The following is a 15538-nucleotide window of genomic DNA, read 5'->3' on the forward strand; positions in this document are numbered from 1 at the left end:
GAGTTTGAATGGGATAAAACGGGTACAAAAGTGATAATATTCCATATAATCTCGAAGATTCCACTAAATTTGAGGAGTTGAGGGGGTGGTTGTAATTATCCAAACAAGAGGGGTATTTTTCTAATTTAGCCATACCTCAGGGGGGTGTTTGTAATTTACCCTAAAAATAAAATATAACCAACCTAATAATATTATATGAGTTCTTATGGACGGGTTTGGGTCATCTCCACTAAATGGGTAGGCCCAATTCGCACTATCTCTTCTACTGGAAATAAAAAGCCCAAACGAAAAGCGAGTTAAAAGGAAATTCGGGTCGGGTTGAACCCGGATTAGATGGTTTGGAGCGGGGTACCAAATACCAATACACTTTATTTTATTTTGGTTGCCCCTTCGCCTAAACGGCTAAACCCACCGAACCGCCATTGAATAAATCGCACCGCAGTTTTCAAGCATGTCGCGCTCAATGCATTTCATTTCCAAAAGCATTCCTGGTAAATGTTTGATATTTATATATATGTATACTTATGTATGTATATGTGTATCGAGGTTTGTGCTTACCTCTGAATGATTTGTGCTATTTGTTTACCAAATGATAATGTTTGAAGAAATTACGGCAATATCTGTTTGTTTCACTGTAGAGTTTTTTCGAACTTTGCTGCAAATTTTAGCAGGGGAAGAACTGAATTGACTATCTGAGTATCAGCTGACAACTACTCTAAATTTCAATAAAAAAAAAAAAGAAATCTGAAATTGGTTTCATTCGAGCTGCTGTTTATGTTGGAATTCGTGAAATTTCCGACCTTGCTAGTACAGTTTTGTTTGTGTATTATCAAATATTATTGAACTTGAATTTGCGTCAACTCTCTGTTTAGATTTTTATTTTAATGTTTTCAAACTCGGTTTTACTGAAGAAGGTAAGGGCAGGAAAGGGGGTTGGTTACCTAGGGGTTAGGCGGAAGAGATGTTACAGTAGGTATGAAATGATAATAGATGTAGATGTCGATCGGTACACAAAACAGATGGTGTAAAAATACCCTTCCTTATCTTCTTGCTATTATGATGATTTGTCAAGAGCTTTGTGAATTGTGATGTCGGTTGGAGTTGCCTTTCTGGTTGTGACTCGAACTCGATCAAGTCTCGAATGTTAGTAATTCTGGCAAAAATGTTTTAAATTTTATGAGGTCGTTTGGTTTCTAGAACCCCTTGGTTAAGGATCTAGCGTATGGCTTATCGTTTCTTGGCCTTCTCCCCCTTTTCTCAGGCTGTGGTAAAATAATTTTGTATTTATCTTGATGATATTTCGAGGGAAAATCAGGAAATTAGAAGATAAAGTCGGGTTATAAGAAGTGAACCACCGACTCTATCAAGAAACGAGAGAATTCTTGAATGATTGCTGATATGGGGCTTTGATCGTATTATAATCTTCATGTTTGAGATACTGTGAGCTGACACTTGTATCTAATTAAGGTTACTGATATGCCATTGAGAAACTTTTATATTGAACTCCATTTCTGGATCACCCGATTTTGCTGTTTTCTGACTGAAAATTGTCTCCACTACATCCTCGTGCCAATGCTTATATTTATTAGAAGTATCTGAATAATGTTTTTAACATTCTTTCCAATTTCACGGCAGGTTGTGGCCCACCTGATGGGATATGTCTACCCTGCTCAGGATCTTCAGGAAGAGCACTGAGCATGCCACACAACTCTTCTCGTAGCGACTACAAACTCAGTTCCGACGTGAAATACCTATCTGTGAGATGTGCCTCTCGATACACATCCACTGTGTGCAACGCAAACCACAGCAATTACAGGAGAAACTCGGACTTCTCGAAGCAAAACAAGCAGGGGTTCTCCCGCAACAGAAACAGGAACAACGAAGAGAGAGAAGGTTTTGAAGACATCGACGAATCCGAAACTCTCTCCTCCAAAAACGGCTCGTTTCTCTCCGGAAGTCACAAATATCAAGCAACTGCCACTCCAGGCCCGAGGGAGAAGGAGATTGTCGAATTGTTCCGTAAAGTTCAGGCTCAACTCAGGGAGAGAGCAGCAATAAAGGAAGAAAGGAAAGTGGATGATTCTCAAGGGAAAAGCAAGGAGAGTGAGACCGTAGATTCTCTGCTCAAACTCTTGAGGAAACACTCCGTTCAACAGGGGAAGAAAGGCAATAATAACAACAGCAACAACAGTAGCAGGGATTTCATACTCGACCAACAAGAACAAGTGGGATCGTTAAACGGAAAGAGAAGCACAAGCATATCGGATTCTAGCAATCCTGTGAAGCACGAGGTACTAGAAAGCCCGAAACCACCTCTTACACGACCCAAATCGAACTTCAGTAAAAGATCCCCTGTCCCTGAAATCAAATTCCCAAGTGTTTATTCTGCTGAGGGATCTGTTACCGTGAACAGTTCACAGGACAGTGTAGATGGTGGAAGAAAGGCGATTAGTTTGGAGAGAGAGAGTGTTGATATTGATTCCGACTCTGAAGCGGACCCTCTGTTTCAAGAGGAGAATGTGTTTGACGAGATTTTGGAAGACGAAATTTCGGAAATTTACGAGAGCGAGCATGAAGAAGAAGTTGTTGTTGCAGCAAAAGAAGAGGATGTGGTTGGAGCTAGTGACGATTTGAGTGGAATGAAGATGACGGAACTGAGAGCGCTTGCCAAGTCTCGTGGCATGAAGGGCTTTTCGAAGTTGAAAAAGAACGAGCTCGTCGAATTGTTAAGCCGGTCGGAAATATGATTTTGATTCCGTAGTAGAGTGGTTTTCATGAGGAAACAATTTGGGATTCTTTTTTTGTTTACTTCTCATAATTTTTATTGCTAGTCTAATATGTCTTTCTCTGCATTGTTGGACAAAAATGCTAAATCTTGAGACCAATATATATTTCGGAAAATAACTCATAATTATTAATATATTATTAAAAATGACAAATATGTAAAGATCCACACACCTACAAAAAGGGGATCTTGAAAACTCCAACAAAATAGCACTACGAATAATGTTATAACAACAGAAAGATCTTTTGCAAGAAGCAACCTCATTTCCCCCAGTAACTAATGTACACTTATCCAAATTGCAATCCTTAATTTCTGCTCATGGAAGTTTCGATACGTGATGTTCTGGCGGTGGTGGCAGTGAATGATGGCGAACACCTTCTTGGTGCAATGGACCCCTGTACGGTAGATTATTTGTCCTCTGCCTTTTGTTAGCTTTACTATGCAGAGTTGTCGGCACTTCATCTGTTTGACTTCTGCAAAATCGAGCTTCAGTGTTGGGTTCGTCATGTTGTTGCTCTTGCAACTTCCTCTTCTTTTCATCCTGTGGTTGATTGAATCTCTTGCCTTTTTCCCAATTTCGTGCATTGCCGGATGATGATGATGCCGGCGTTCGTTTTTTCAATCTTGCTTGTTCCGTTTCCAACTGCTTCGTCCTTGAAGTAAGCCTGTAGGGGGAGTACTCGGATTCGAGCCCATATTTGATAATATGGGCAATTGCAAGACGCAGATCAGCTATCTCACTGGTAATAGCTTTATCCTGATAATACCAAATTCAAAAATATACAATGAGCACAAAAACTATTGATACATTAATTTGTAATAATTGGAAGAAAATGTCGTCGGAGGAGCAGAGCAACATACCTGTGCTTCACAAGGATTATTTTCCGTTTTAGCTTTTGCCTTTGCTGAGAACTTTGCATGTCGTACGTAATAATTCAGCACAGCTGCCTGTGGAAACGTGTTCTCAAGTTGACATTCGTAGATGTAAGTGCTGGCGAGCAGATACTGCTTCTCGTTTATAAGAGTTTTGATAAAACCTGTTACACGAGATAAAGCGACTTTCTTGAGTGAAAAACAGCATAAGGCAGGAAAAAAAAAACTACAAAGAGAAGTAAATTGCATGTAAAGTAAATTTGAGAGATCAATTACCAGGAATATTCTCCGTGAGACCAAGGACGCGGAAGAGACCGGGTGTCTGTTTATGTTCGGCCACCGATTTCAGAAACCCCAAAATCTCGACTTTGTTAAAACAGGAGGATATTTTGTATGCAGCCAAGAAATGCAAGAAGCCCAATACATTCAATGGGTTTTCAGCACTAGTTCTCATTTTCGACTTCCACGCATTAGCAACTAGAATTGCTGCTTCTCTAATACATCGCGGAATCTTTGGGGACATTTTGGTCAGCTGATCCAACAGAAGAATGCCCCTTTCCTGTATTTCGATCATTATATCTCCATCCTTCACGTAGGGCGGTGCGCAAAATAATACTACGGCCTCCAAAATTAACTTTGCTGGATCAGACGAGTGGAGAAGAACTTTAAAGACCTCATCGCTCAAAAATTCCAAGTCCTTTTCAATGCTGTGCATAAATAGTTCCACAATTATTCTATCTTGCACTTCACATCGCGGGTCGACTGGTTCGACTGTTACGCCCTTTTCAACATCTTCCTCTAATTTAATTCTCTTTTCTGGTTCCTTCAATTCTTTTGCTTTCGGTTCATGTACATCAACTTCCTTCTGAACACAATCCTTGACAGAATTACACTCTATCTTCTTTGCACCAATTTCTTGCTTATCGAATTTCTCCTCTCGAACGTTTCCTTCCAGGCTAAGCTCTTCTTCAATCAATCTCAATTTATCACCAGCTACCTCCAATTCTCTCATTTTTTTCTGTTGGGATGATTTGAATTCCTTCGCCCACTTCTCAAGTTCTTCAACCGGCATATTCGTTGAATTTCTTGTTAATTTAGTTCCCTTTGCAGCATCGGGAGGTGGTTCCCGAGCCTCCATCTCCTTCACCTTTTTACCCATCGTTTTCTCTAAACACTTCAAAAGATCTTGCGCCAACTTCTGTTGCTCGGTCGCCTTTTGATCCCTCAACTCGACCTCCTTAAGAAGCTCTATCCTCGTAACACTAAGTCGCTGCTCTTCCAATTCCAACTTTCGCATTTTGTCCTGTTGGAATGAATTAAATTCTTTCTCCATTTCCTCAAACTTTTTGAACCGTTTCTCCAACGATTCCTGAATTAAATCGGCTTCACTCAAACGAGCATTCAATGAATTATGGGTCACAGACTCCCAACAATCAATCTCCTTTAACCTCTCCGCCATTTTTTCTTCCCTGAACTGAACCTCATCAAGAAGCTCTATCCTCATAACACGAAGCTGCTGCTCTTGCGCTTCCAAACTCTGCAATTTATCCTCTCGGAATGCATTAAAATCCTTTTCCATTATCTCAAATTCTTTGAACCCTTTCTCCAAAGATTCTCGAATCAAATCCGCTTCATGCAAACCATCAGACAACGATTTCTGGGCTGCAATCTCCCGGGACTCGATCTCCTCTAACCTCTCAGCCAGTTTTTCATCCCTCAACTTGACCTCCTCAAGAAGCTCCATCCTCATAACACTAAGTTCTCGCTCTTTGACCTCCAACTTTTGCATTTTGTCCTGCTGGAATGCATTAAACTTGTTTACCATTTCTTCAAACTCTTTCATCAGTTCCTCCAACGATTCTTGAGCGAAATCAGCTTTCTTCAAAATAGGCTTCAGCGATTTCTTAGCCTCAGTCTTCAACAACCTTATCTCCTTGAACCTCTCATCTACAGCCACCTTGATGCCGTCATACCTATCGAGCGCCAACTCCAACTTCTTGATAAGTCCACACCGAACAATCTCTACCTTTTTCAATCTCTCACTTGCCAATTCAACCTCTTTAGCAAATTCGTCCCTCTTGCTAGTCAATATCTCTTCTTTCGAAGCTAATTGTCTCCACTTCGCATCTTGGTACGCATCGAATTCATCCTCCTTCTGCTTAACATCTCTCAACCTTTTCTCCACCGAACAACCCATAGAATAAATTTGCCTCTCCTTGTTTTCAATCTCCTTCAACTTCTCCCTCTGCAACATACGAAAGCGTTCGACTTCGTCCCGGGCTACCTCCAAGCTGTCAATATGATCACGAACCGACTTCAATTCCTCATCCAATTTCTCCTCCTTCAACCGAGCCTCCTTCGCGAAATCTTCCAACGCCGGAGTCAGTCCCCTCTCTTTCAAAGCCAGTTCCCTCTTCTTTCTCACACGAAAAAACTCGAATTCCCTCTCCCTCTCCTCTACTTCTTTCAACCGTTTATCCAGCGATTCTCGAACCAAGACCAGATTTTGCTCCCGAGATTCAATCTCCGAAACTCTATGAACTAAAGAGCTGAACAGATTATCGCCCATACCTTTCCATTCGTTCACCACGTTCAGAATCCCGTTCGAAGCCGAATTTTCCCCCGCCTGCGATGGCTTCAGATCGTGTAGAAGATGCTCCATCGACGACAACACAAATTAACATGCAGAAAAAACAAACCACGCGCCGCTTCTCTACGGAACGCTGTGCGTAAAGAAAACAACAGAAATTATTAATTAATGAATATACAAAATCAACATCAACGTAGGTATATTTATATACATATATATATATAGAGAGAGAGATACGTACAGAGGTTGGGGTTTTCAAATACAATTAGGGTTTTAGTATTACATAATACAAGGAAAGCAGTAGAAATCAACCTTTATGGAGTTTGTGGGGTAGAGCGAGTTGTAGTAGGAAAGAGAAATCTACCGATGGCCGCCACGTGGAATATTTACACGTGGCGCTTCATCTTAATTCTTACCTTCTCTATTTGTTTCCATTAATCAATTTATTTATCCCCGTTTATTTAGCCACAAGCATCTTTTGTCTTATTTTAATAGGGAAATAATGAACTACAATTATGCTCTAAGTAATGGATTGTCTAAGTTTTATGTATTTTTCAATATGTACATTAATTATTTATATATTCATAAATATATATATATTCACATTTTTTTATATAGATATGTTCATTCTCAGAATATAACTATATATAAATATATATTTGCACTTTTCTTTATTCTTACGGACTAATTTATGTATATAAATTCATAGATACAAATATTGTCGTTACAATTTCTATTTTGTTAAGAGTTATATTTGTTTCAAGATTATGAGTATATATATACATGTACAAATATAATTACAACAAAATATTTTGAAGCTTAATGATAATAATTGAAGCACAAGGGCTTGGATTTCAAAATAAAGAAGCGAAAAATGTAAATCGACGAATTAGACATTTCGACCGTGAGAGGAAAACGTCCGATCGTGACGTCCAATGTTCATGTTTCCATTCGCTTTTCCTCGAAAAAATTGAGTAAACAGCTTTTCCTTTGTTTTAGTCTATTTTTTCCCAAACAAAGCCTAAGCAAACGTCAGTAGAGTCATAAAAGAGTCACAAGTTTTGTACACAAATATTTTTCTATTATTTTTTACTAAAAGTTTTTTACCATGACATATACCCAATTTAATATTTTACCATGACATAATCTTTTTGTTGAAAAAAATTCGTGATAGTAAAAATTAAATAAAAACAAGCAAACATAAAACAAAAATGGAAAATTGTAGTTTTTGTCTTCTATGTTGGCGTATTTAGGAATTTCAGTTTTACATGCAATAAATTTGCAAATATAGTATTTTTAGTCCTATTTTACTTATATGGACGCTTGAAAAATGATAAATTTGACATCTAATTTACCATTGGTAGAACTTTAATTACGTGAGACGACACATCTATAAACCAAATTATAGGAGCATTTATAATTTTTAAGTGTCCATATAAATAAATTTCTGCGAGTTTGTTAGGTACATCATTAAACGACGGCTAAAATTCAAATTTCGAGTGAAATAGGACTAAAAATATTAATTTTGCATAATTATTGCAGGTAAAATTGAAACAAGACAACTTATAGGACTAAATCCCTAAAAAAACCACAACATAAAGGATTAAAATTACAATTTTTCCAAACAAAAAAGAATGAGCATACATCAAAGTGAAGATACTTAAACAACAGTACATTGTACCAACTTAATTGCCCCCCGATGCAATAGGCATAGTAACCGGTAGATCAAGTTTTGCATTTAGCACTAAGGTTTAAGGTTTGTATGTGAAGTGTATTCAACTAACAATTTTAATTTCATTTTTGGTAGTCGCTCACAAATAGAGAAAATTACTAAAATACCTTTTAAAATAAGATACTCCCCTACGGTTTGGTTAAATTACAAAACCCTCTCTTGTTTGTGTAATTACAATCATCCCCAACTATAAATCTTCTTACACGTCCACTCTTGCGGTCTCAAATTTAATGAAATCTTCTAGATTGTATGAAATATTCTCAAATTTGTACCCGTTTATATATATATATATATATATATATATATATATATATATATATATATATATATATATATATATATATATATATATATATATATATTATCAAATTGTGGTGCATTAGAAATCGTATTTTTCACAGAACGAGTACAAACTAGAGAACATTCCACGGAATCTAGATGAGTATGTTGAATTTGACACCATAAATGTAGAGATATAAGAAGATTCATAGTTGAGTGGTAGATATAATTATCTAAACATGAGGATTTTTTTTTCGTAATTGACCATACCTCAGAATGGTTGTAATTTACACTAAAAATAATTATTTCTCAACTAGTTATTTAAGAGTGATAAATTCTAAAATTGAAAATAATACTTCCTCGAAAATCTAAAACAACAAATAATTTGGGGAAAATAAAACTCTCCAAAATGACTAATTTATGGGAAAATGTTATATTTATAAGCAATATTATTAGAACCGGACCGAACCGTACGGTCGGATCGGTTCGACCGTGACCCGACGATGAAGCGGTCAGATATGTCCTCTAAAACCGAAAAATTTGAAACTCGGGGTCAAATAACCAAAATTCAGTTCGATCGGGTAAAACCCGGGAACCGACGATTCAGTTAAGCAACCCAGTTTTCAGCCAAAACGTCTCAAACCTACACTCTCGTATAATAGCTTGCAAACCAAACGAGAAATAAAAACTTAAACCTACACTCTCGTATGATAAATTCCAAACTAAACGAAAAATGTAAACCACACTAAGCTTACCACGTGTGACAAGCTCAACAATTTGCAAGGGGATTCGAACTTTGATCAAGTTACACAAGCTCACTTAAACAAACAAAACTCCACTACGTGAACTATCATACTAATATCCTAGAACCTCATAATTCAAGATATACACAATCACTCTCCAACGAGCTTTTGAATTATGAACAACTTGAAGCTCTAATGGTTATAAGTAAAACATTTAAACCACGTTTCACAAAGAGAATACTTTCTTGCTCACATGATTTGTTGCTCACACACAAAGGGAGTCTATTTCCCTCCACAACTTTAGTTCACAAAACTCAAGAGTAGTTGTTAATTAATGAAATATAAAGGAGCTACAACACTGTTAACCCTTTCAAGGACTTGCAAGATCCATCATCAAGGTTTCTTAGCAACACCCTTGTGATGGGATCGCATCACTTTTTCTATGTGGCCAAGCCCATCTTTAATTGTGGAATGAGATCTACTGGAATGAGATCTACTCCTTATATAAGATGCATCAGTTGGAGGAACCACTAAGACGCTAACATGCCCGTCACCATTACAATAATTAGGGTTTGCCCTTGCTTGCACGTCTCTTCGAACCTGGCAACTGTCGTTGCCAATCCGTGGCACTGTTTTAATAGGGGCAACAAACGTTGATTGACCTGACATACACGAGCTATATATTGAACATCGACGGCACATGGGAAAGACCAAGCAAGATCACCATAAAGAGTAAAATAAAAGTAAAATAAAGGGGGAGTGTTAAATATGTTTCAATAATCTGAAACAAAAAGAACACATGATGAACTTTCAGTCTTCAGGTAGATATCGTCATGGTTCCACCCTTTGGGGTCAAACTTATCAAACATGCATGTTTCCTTAGAACAATCACCCATAGAACAATCACGAATTGAATGACCTTATAAGTTTAGTGGATTGCGACCTCAGAAGTCTCAGTGCTCAAGGTGGTAGGAATAACCAACCACAACCACTAAAGATAGGGTTTTCACCTCAAAATGGAGTGTTAAGCACGTGTTCGTTAAACACATGGTCGAGATTTAACACCAAAGACTTAGCATAGCCTAAGATAGTAGATAAAAACAATGTAAGCAAAATGGATAAAACCAAAGTCGATATGTTGTCACACGGTCTCACCAGATACTCTGAAGGCACAAGTGTAGACAGTAGTTAAATTCTATATGAAACCTCCAAAACACATAAATAGACAACCTACAAAAGAGGACCTCGATCAATATCCTTCTCATTAACAAATCATGGGCCTCGATGTTAATCAAATTATTCTTGTACTTTCCTTAAAAAATCTTGATAACCACACTATTCTAGAGAACCGTAAATAGATGAGGCGAAGAGAATCTTGTAGAGAATCGTAATAAGATTCTTTTATCCTCAATTCCGACAAGTACTTATGTACATCCTAAGTGAACATCTATACTTGGTTACATGGGTGTCAAGTAACCAAATAAGATTGATTTGTGACAAAACAACTCAATCTTTGAGACTAATGTGGTTTGGAGTCTTCTAGCAATAGCCACCTCACCACCACAACATCGATTATTGCAATTTTCACAAGTCCTCTATGTTGTTTCGGGTTTAGGATATAACTATTGCATAATAACATTCGTCCATTACGACCAAGGTTCATTATCACAATGATCTCATTGAGGTATATAACAAACCTCACTTTGTACGATGGTACGATGGTGCATCACACCTCCATTCTGCGATGATCAAGCAATAAATAGGTTGACAACTCTTTTCGCACCTACAAAATCCGCTATACAAGACAAATAGTACGCATAATGCCTCTCATACAACGACATGACCATCCTATTTTTTCTTTTCATGGTCGTTTATCTTCGACGGACAATTCATATTCTGCATCATTGACTTTCATATGCATTGTCGTTAGGGATTTTGGACCATAAGAGAGATCTAATGAACACCGACCATCATGGTCGCCTAATGTGTCTCTCATGTTAGTTATACGGCTCTTTTTGCGACAATGTCGTGATAGTTCGTATATTCTAACATCGAACAAATAACCAAATGGAAAAATGTAGAAGAAACAACAACTTTCTAATGATCTTCAGAGGGAGTTAAGAAAAAACTTAGGTTTTAAACAGAACATTAGCAAGTATTTTAGATTTTCCTTATTTACATTGCTTTCTCAAAATAGCAGAAAAAAAAAAAAGTAACAGAAATCTTTAAGAAATATTTTGAGAAATTACCAGAGTAATAATAATTGTTAAGAAAGAAAAAAGAAACTAACAGCAATTGTACATGCACTTTAGAAAAATGTAATTACTCTGGACACCACATAACAGTCATGTAAAATTTTGAGAAACCAAATGGCACAGGAAAGCCATCTGAATTTTGCCTAACTTTTGAAACAAACAGAACCAGCTAATTGAGTTATCGATGTAAACATCATTTTCAATTTTCAAGCATTGGCCAGAAAGATTAATTACAGAACACATGTTAACAAAGATTCACCTCTCTAAAGAAAAATGATAAAGACGATGGCACTCGTCGAGGGAACACAGTGGTATCATTAGTGGGTTGCATATTTACGACAAAAGGAAACTAATAATGCACATATTCAACCGAACACAGACATGTAGCATGTAGGCAAAGCGAAAAATGAAGGGTTACGAGACAAGAAAATGTTACCTGTTATGCTCTCCACGAAACCAAGAATACGGCACAAGTCAGGTGTTTGTCTATATTGAGCAACTTTCGTCACAAATCCTAAAATCTCATCTTTATCAAAATACGAGGTTAGGTTATAAGCAGCCAATAGGTGCAAGAATCCCAATAACTCCAAGGGATTTTCGGCACTGGCTCCCATTTCCGACTTCCATGCACCAGCAAGTTCCATAGCTTCTTCTCTGACGTACGGTTGAATTTCCGGTGACATTCTAATTAACTGCTGTAACAGAATAATACAGGTTTTCCTAACATTGAACTCCACATCTTCTTCCCTCAAATGAGGAGGGTAAAACCCTACCATTGCATCTAAAACCAACTTTGGAGGATCCGAGGATAGGTGAAGAACTGTATAAATTTCATCACCCATTGATTCCAAGTCTTTTTTAGGGTCATTCAGGAACATTTGCAATGTTTTACCATCCATTTTCACCGTAAGTTTTACATCTGCAGACTCGTTTGCATCAGTCCTCACGTGGGCATTGATGACATCACTAGATCCTTTCTGTTTCAGTTCGAGCTCTCTCGCTGTTTTTTTGAGTCGTTGACTTTTAAGTTCAAGGTCTCTAGCGCATCTCTCGACTAAATTTCTTTCTGAACGCAGTTTCGTCTTCATAGCAAGATGTTCCTTAAAACAGTTGCGCGTAAAACCTCTCACGGAATTCAGACTCCTCTCTCTCCGATCAAGCTCTTCCAGTCGTTGTTCATTCGATTTTTGAACCTTATCCACTTCTCTCTGTTTAGCTTTAAGTTCATCTTCCCGAATCTGCAAATCATGTTGTTCCAAATCAAGCTTCTTTTTCTTCCGTCGAAGTTCATTTTTCTCAGAAAGCACATCATCTTTCTTTATTATAATTCTCTTCTCCCGTTCCTCCAACTGTGCCGCTTCAGAGTCTAGCTCGTCCACTTTCCTCTCAACCCAATCCCTAATGGAATTAAGCTCAACTTCCTTCAGACCAATCTCTTTATACCTCTCATCAACCGTTTTTTTCAAGCTCTCAACATTATCCTGTGCAAACTCTAACCTTTTCAAAAGCCTAATCGCCAAACCCTCTCTCTGGGTCAATTGTTCATCCGCCAATTCAGCAACCTCAACGAGCTTTTTACTCATCACATCCAGTTGCTGCTCCTTCGAAACCAGCTCCCGCATTTTATCCTCTTGTGATGAACAAAATTTGCATTTCCTGTTTTCAAACTCTTCCAATTGTTTCTCCAATGATCCCCTGATTAAATCAGCTTCTTTCACACCAACTGCCACTGATTCCCATGCCCCATTCTCCCGAAACTCAATCTCCTTTAACCTCTCATCTATGGACGCCCTCATCCCCTCGAGCTTTTTCTCTGCCATATCCAACCTCTCGACAAAACCAAACCTTACCTTCTCTCCCTCTGTAAACTTCTCACGTGCCGATTTAACCTCCTTATCAAACTCTTCCCTCTTCATGTTCAAGTCCTTCTCTTTCAACAGAATCTCCCTCATTTTACTCTCTAAAACGAACTTAAACTCTTTCTCCTTCTTTTCAACCGCAGTTATCCGTTTATCCAATGTCCGTATGATCAGGTCAACTTTCCCCTCCTTCTCAGCCAATTTCTGTTCTCGAGACTCGATCTCCTTCAACTTCTCACCGGCCTGCCGATGCTTGTCCTGAACTTGAGCCTGGGCCACCTGCAAACGCTCGATATGCTCACGCACAGACACCACCTGCGCATCCAATTCCTCCTCCCTCCTCTTAACACTGCTAAGAAACTCTTCCCTCTCCGAACTCAACTCCTCTTCTCCCGGCACAGCAAGTTTTCTCCTTTTCCTATCTCTACACTCACCACACTCCTTCGCCTTCTCCTCCCAATCTCTCAACCGTTTCACAACGGATTCTCTCAAATAATCTAGCTCCGTCGTCTTCGCCGCCGATTCTCTAGACAACTCCGGATTCCGCCGCCGGGGGTCAGTTTTGGAAAAGCCTTCCAGCAAATACTTCGTCAGGTTCTCGGCCACAACAGCCCGCTCACTCAGAGCACCGCAAGCCTTCTCCATTACCGCTCGATACGTACACAGACCACCAAGCACGGTATACCTTCAGCAAAGCAACGCCCAACGCCCAATTTTGCACACATTTACAGACACAAAAAATTACGCAAAACGCCGAACGCGTGAGTATAAAACCCTAATTTTTACACATTTATAGACACAAAATTGCGCAGAAACACCGAACGCGTGTGTACAAGGCCCTATTTTTTTTTTTTTTTTTTTTTTTTTTTTTTTGCAAACGTTCACACACACACACGCACAATTAGGGTTTCCAGTGGAGAAGATAATGGGGGTAAGTTTCCAGTATTTTCCTGGAAAATCGGAAATTATATTAAGTTTACGCCAACTTCAATTTAACACGCAAACTGCCCTCAAAAGAATTTTGATGTGACACAAAGTGGCATTTTCCTCTTTTCAAATCCTTTTTAATTTTTTCATATATAAATATAAATAAAATCGGTATAATAAATATATAACCATCTGCTATGGGCCTTTTTATGAGAATTTCAATTTCAATTTGAATTTCGAAAATAAAAGACCATGAGTCCAATCTCGAGTCTATGTAAATTCAATCCAAAATTGCCATGCGAGAAAGGTCCATTACTATTAATTACTGAAAATTACTAGATCCTAAGTTGAGAATAAAAAATAAATTATGAATTTTAAGAATTACGTGGCATATAGGGACAACATTATTTCCATCAATTATGAAATCAAAGGTCCAACTGTCTCATTAGTGGCCAATTGTGTGATAAGGAGTTGCCAACTTGATCCTTAAATTGAGTATATACCATTTCACTGTTGATTTAATTTAGAAAAAACCCCAAAAAGGAAAAAATAAAAATAAAATTGCCAAACATCACTCTCTTGCCAGCTTATTGAACAGAAAAATGATGATGTGACCTAGACTCTCTATTTATTTATTTATTTTTCTGTGTATATCTTCTAAATTAATATTATTTATTAATCACCTAATATTCAAGATTTATGGAATGGAAGATAACAACTCCACCTAAAACTAACTAAGAAATAATATTTAATAATTGTCAATAATTCATACTCCTAGATAATTTATTTTATTTTTAATTTTTTTTTAAATGTAAAATCACTTTCAGAGGTAGCTCATGAGGTTTTATGAGAAGTGGATTAGAGGAAAATGCCAACTCGTGCAATATTAATGAATAATAGACCTTTTAAATAAAATGATGAATATTTAGAATTGACAATTAAATAAATAATAATATCATTTGTAGAATTCATGTGTGGTAGCCATAGAATTGGCCCACTAGGTTCACTTCCCTTAAATTTAATTGGAGCACCAGTTGGGCTTTGGCTGGCTAATGTATTTTTTATTTTATTTTTAATTCAATTTTTCGAATTTATTTTATTAATTTTTTGGAGTGAACAATATTCCCTATTATTATTATTATTATTTAATTATTTTTTGAGGAAAATCCTAGTTCTGTTCACTTTGAACATAAGTTGAATATCAGAACAACCATAATAAATTATCTATAAAAAGTTAGGTTATGTCTTACAAATTTCAAGTAAAAAAAAAAATGTGGCTCAATTTCCCTTGTCCGGTTGGTGAGAAGGAGATTAAATGCTCCAAGTCATATCCTAAATTTCTATTGGTGGATCAAATATTTTATCAAAATACTTGAGTTATCAAAATACTCATTTAAAAGTCAAGAAAATACTTTACTGTTCTGTAAAATTCATCAGCTTCAACCATGGTTATCGAATTAATTGTCAATTGAAAATTTGTTTTAGTGATTTTCAT

At 37.3% G+C, this 15538-nt stretch overlaps 3 protein-coding genes across 5 annotated transcripts; 1 reads left to right on the forward strand and 2 right to left on the reverse strand.

The window, feature by feature from the left end:
• Positions 1-342: 342 nt before the first annotated feature.
• Positions 343-2914, forward strand: LOC105952241 (rho-N domain-containing protein 1, chloroplastic). The gene is made up of 2 exons (XM_012975778.2): positions 343-491; positions 1636-2914. Exons 1-2 carry the CDS (start codon positions 452-454, stop codon positions 2745-2747), a joined length of 1152 nt encoding a protein of 383 aa, XP_012831232.2. The 5' UTR covers positions 343-451; the 3' UTR covers positions 2748-2914.
• On the reverse strand, positions 2892-13968 carry LOC105952215 (uncharacterized). Of its 3 annotated transcripts, none has more exons than XM_088816308.1 (4): positions 11694-13968; positions 3935-6381; positions 3647-3822; positions 2892-3542 (listed from the first exon to the last, which is right to left on the reverse strand). In XM_088816308.1, the coding sequence occupies exons 2-4, from the start codon at positions 6318-6320 to the stop codon at positions 3102-3104; spliced, it is 3003 nt and encodes a 1000-aa protein (XP_088672434.1). In that variant the 5' UTR covers positions 6321-6381; positions 11694-13968; the 3' UTR covers positions 2892-3101. The 3 variants fall into 3 exon arrangements, with proteins under 3 accessions (XP_088672434.1, XP_088672435.1, XP_012831203.2); XM_088816309.1 differs by having other exon boundaries at positions 3713-3822; positions 11694-11830; XM_012975749.2 differs by lacking the exon at positions 11694-13968 and adding an exon at positions 6490-6557.
• Positions 11436-13761, reverse strand: LOC105952226 (uncharacterized). Its single transcript, XM_088816310.1, has one exon. The coding sequence runs from the start codon at positions 13759-13761 to the stop codon at positions 11623-11625; it is 2139 nt and encodes a 712-aa protein (XP_088672436.1). The 3' UTR covers positions 11436-11622.
• Positions 13969-15538: the final 1570 nt, after the last annotated feature.

This window comes from Erythranthe guttata, chromosome 4, assembly GCF_056151865.1.
Source record: "Erythranthe guttata isolate IM_541 chromosome 4, IM_541, whole genome shotgun sequence".
In the NCBI taxonomy this organism is placed as follows: domain Eukaryota; kingdom Viridiplantae; phylum Streptophyta; class Magnoliopsida; order Lamiales; family Phrymaceae; genus Erythranthe; species Erythranthe guttata.

Excerpts from the sequence above, each read along its gene's own strand:
- LOC105952215 (XM_088816308.1), bottom strand. The coding sequence starts at position 6,320 with ATGGAGCATCTTCTACACGATCTGAAGCCATCGCAGGCGGGGGAAAAT. Across the intron at positions 3,823-3,934 it reads TCTCACGGAGAATATTCCTG|GTTTTATCAAAACTCTTATA; the intron begins GTAATTGATCTC and ends CTCGTGTAACAG. Across the intron at positions 3,543-3,646 it reads ATAATCCTTGTGAAGCACAG|GATAAAGCTATTACCAGTGA; the intron begins GTATGTTGCTCT and ends TGGTATTATCAG.
- LOC105952226 (XM_088816310.1), bottom strand. The coding sequence starts at position 13,761 with ATGGAGAAGGCTTGCGGTGCTCTGAGTGAGCGGGCTGTTGTGGCCGAG.
- LOC105952241 (XM_012975778.2), top strand. The coding sequence starts at position 452 with ATGTCGCGCTCAATGCATTTCATTTCCAAAAGCATTCCTG. Across the intron at positions 492-1,635 it reads CATTTCCAAAAGCATTCCTG|GTTGTGGCCCACCTGATGGG; the intron begins GTAAATGTTTGA and ends ATTTCACGGCAG.